Consider the following 3275-nt stretch of genomic DNA (forward strand, 5'->3'; position numbering starts at 1 on the left):
CATTTACTGAGGCAGGTTCCTCCAGTGAACCTGTGAAATGCTGATTTGGCTAGTCTTTCTAGTCAGTTTACCACGGGGATTCCTTGTCTCTGCCTCCTGAGCATTGAGATTTCATGTGGGCCATTGTGATTATCTGGTTTTCTATTGAGGTTCTGGTGACCTGAACTCTGATCCTCATGATTGCTCAGCAAGAACCTCACCCACAGGACTATCCCCCACCCACAGCTTTTTATTTTTCTCCTATGGCAGCTAATCACAGGAATGATATCAGACCAGAGTGATGCTACCTTCCTTCGGAGAAGTCTGGATTTGCTCCTGTTGTGGACTCGAGAGCACTAAAGGCCTGTGACCCACTCAGTCCAGTCCTGAGGCTTAGAGGACCTGAAGGTGAAAACCAGCCCTCATAAATGCCTGCACCCTCCTGACTTTCCTTGTCCTGTGGTGCTGCCCTGGCATCCCGTCACAAAGTGGGAGGGGAGTTTGCTTTGGACGGGCGCCCTGCACACGGGCCCTTGTGCCTCAAAGCCTGTTCTTTCTCTCCACTAGGCTGCCAGTGAGTACCAAGAGGAGACCTCCAGAGGCTGCAGAAGCCCCACGAGCCAGGCTGATGCCTTTGGACCCTCATCCTCCCCCTAATCTTATCCATGTGATTTCTCTTATTTTCTCTCCAATGCTTCACAGATGTTTAATACATTTTGTCATTTTCTGAATTGTCCTCTGCAGAAAGTACAGTCCAACTTAACTTGTCACTAAGTTGGGAAGTTAAATATCTATCCCTACTTTGTTTCCTAGAAGTGAACAAGGCCACAGAGATGACAGGGCTGTCAGGACATCTGCTGCTTGGCAGGACAAGGCTTTTGGTTGGCTGCCCAGGAGCTTTTGGAGTAAGAGGATGTTGATGCTCATTTCTGAGTTCCCGCAGGTTTCAGAACAGATGTACCATGGACAGATCTAATGAAACCTCCCCTGTGACTGGCTTCATTCTCCTGGGTCTTTCCGCCCACCCAAAGCTGGAGAAAACCTTCTTCCTGCTCATCCTGCTGATGTACCTGGTGATCCTGCTGGGCAATGGGGTCCTCATCCTGGTGACCATCCTCGACTCCCACCTGCACACACCCATGTACTTCTTCCTGGGGAACCTCTCCTTCCTGGACATCTGCTACACCACCTCCTCGGTCCCCCTCATTCTCGACAGCTTCCTGACCCCCAGGAAGACCATCTCCTTCTCAGCCTGTGCAGTACAGATGTTTCTCTCCTTTGCCATGGGAGCCACAGAGTGTGTGCTCCTGAGTATGATGGCATTTGATCGTTATGTGGCCATCTGCAACCCCCTCAGGTACCCAGTGGTCATGAGCAAGGCTGCCTATGTGCCCATGGCTGCCGGATCCTGGGCAGGTGGTGTCACCAACTCTATAGTGCAAACATCTTTGGCAATGCGGCTGCCCTTCTGTGGGGACAATGTCATCAATCACTTCACCTGTGAGATCCTGGCTGTCCTGAAACTGGCCTGTGCTGACATCTCCATCAATGTCATCAGCATGGTTGTGGCCAACATGATTTTCTTGGCAATCCCAGTTCTGTTCATCTTTGTCTCTTACATCTTCATCCTTGTGACCATCCTTCGGATCCCCTCTGCTGAGGGGAGGAAGAAGGCCTTCTCCACCTGCTCTGCCCACCTCACTGTGGTGATCGTCTTCTATGGGACCATCCTCTTCATGTATGGGAAGCCCAAGTCCAAGGACCCACTGGGGGCAGACAAGCAGGACCTTGCAGACAAGCTCATCTCCCTCTTCTATGGGGTAGTGACCCCAATGTTGAACCCCATCATCTACAGCCTGAGGAACAAGGATGTGAGGGCTGCTGTGAGGAACCTGGTGAGTCAGAAACACGTAACTGAGTGACCGTCACTGAATCCAGGTTGCCATAATACAGGACTTCCAAAGCCCTCACTGTTTATGGGGAAAGAGTGTGATTGAGATTTTTTTTTCCCTTGAGGCAGACAGACTCTCACCATATAGTCCTGGATGTCCTGGAACTCACTATATAGACGAGGCTGGCTTTGATCCCACAGAGATCTATCTGCTTCTGAGTCTGAAATCAAAGTTGTACACTGCTCCGTCTGGTCCTGTAATTGTTATGCTTTCTTTTCTGTTTCCCTTTCCCACATTTCCTCCCCAGTCTGTCTTCATTTTGGGGTCTCAAATGTATTTGGGGGTTATCTTAATCCTTTGCTGGATGAATTGTGGCATAAATTGAAATAAACAAACAAAGCCACAAATAAGAGCCAAGGAAACAGATGGGTAGAGAGAAAGTAAAGGAGCATGCGGGACAGGGAAGCAGGAAGGGAGTGGGGAGAGGGAACCAGAGGGAGGAGCCTGAGGGAGGAGTGTCGGAGGGGACAGATGAGGCAAAGTATAATGATGTATGTATAGGATTGAAGATACCACGATGAAACCCACGCTAACCTAAAAAAAAACTGAAATGTAGGGTGTGGTGGCACACACCTATAATCCCAGTACTCAGGGGATATAGGCAGGAGGACCAGGAATATAAATAAGGCCACTGTCAGCTACATAGCAAGTTAGAGATCTTGTCTCACAAACAAACAAACAAACAAACAAACAAAGAGACAAGTGGAGGCTGACAGGATGGCTCATGTCTGTAATCCAAGCACCAAAAGGATTGATGCTAGACAGTTACCATAAATGTGAGGCCAGCCTGGTCTCTATAGTCAGTGATAGGCTATCCTGGGCTACAGTGTGAGATCCTATCTCCCAAAACAAACAGAAGAAAGAAGAGAAAAGGGACGAGAAAGGATCCAAACCTATGAGCTCAGTAACCCTTTATAAAGCACTCAGCTCTGTGTATTTCATTATAGCAATGGAAAATTGGCTGAGACCCCTGGTGTGGGTCCAGGGCTGGGGAAATGGGACCCTGTGAAAGCTGTCTTCCAGTATGACAGTCCCTAGAGCATTCCTGGCCTAAGTTGCCTGCACAATTATTCATCCCCTAGATTTATCACATGTATTCTATGTCATATGCAAGAGACAGCAATTATATTAAAGTTCAAACTTATTATTAATTTATTATTATTATTATTATTATTATTATTATTATTGTTTGTGTGTACACATGCCATGACATCTGTGGAGGTCGAAGGACTTCTTTGTGGAAATTGGTTCTCTCCTTCCATCTTTATGTGGGTTCTGGGGGTCCAGTTCAGGTCTCCAGGTCTAGGATTTCGTGGTAAGCACCTTTACGCACACTTGCTGGTT

The 3275-nt window shown here is 47.9% G+C and overlaps 1 protein-coding gene across 1 annotated transcript; it reads left to right on the plus strand.

The window, feature by feature from the left end:
• The first annotated feature begins 940 nt into the window (after nucleotides 1-940).
• LOC118578376 (olfactory receptor 13C7-like) lies at nucleotides 941-1901 on the plus strand. The gene has a single exon (XM_036179273.1). It carries the CDS (start codon nucleotides 942-944, stop codon nucleotides 1899-1901), a length of 960 nt encoding a protein of 319 aa, XP_036035166.1. The 5' UTR covers nucleotide 941.
• The last annotated feature ends 1374 nt before the right edge of the window (nucleotides 1902-3275 follow it).

The sequence above is a fragment of the Onychomys torridus genome, chromosome 2 (assembly GCF_903995425.1).
Source record: "Onychomys torridus chromosome 2, mOncTor1.1, whole genome shotgun sequence".
In the NCBI taxonomy this organism is placed as follows: Eukaryota; Metazoa; Chordata; class Mammalia; order Rodentia; family Cricetidae; genus Onychomys; species Onychomys torridus.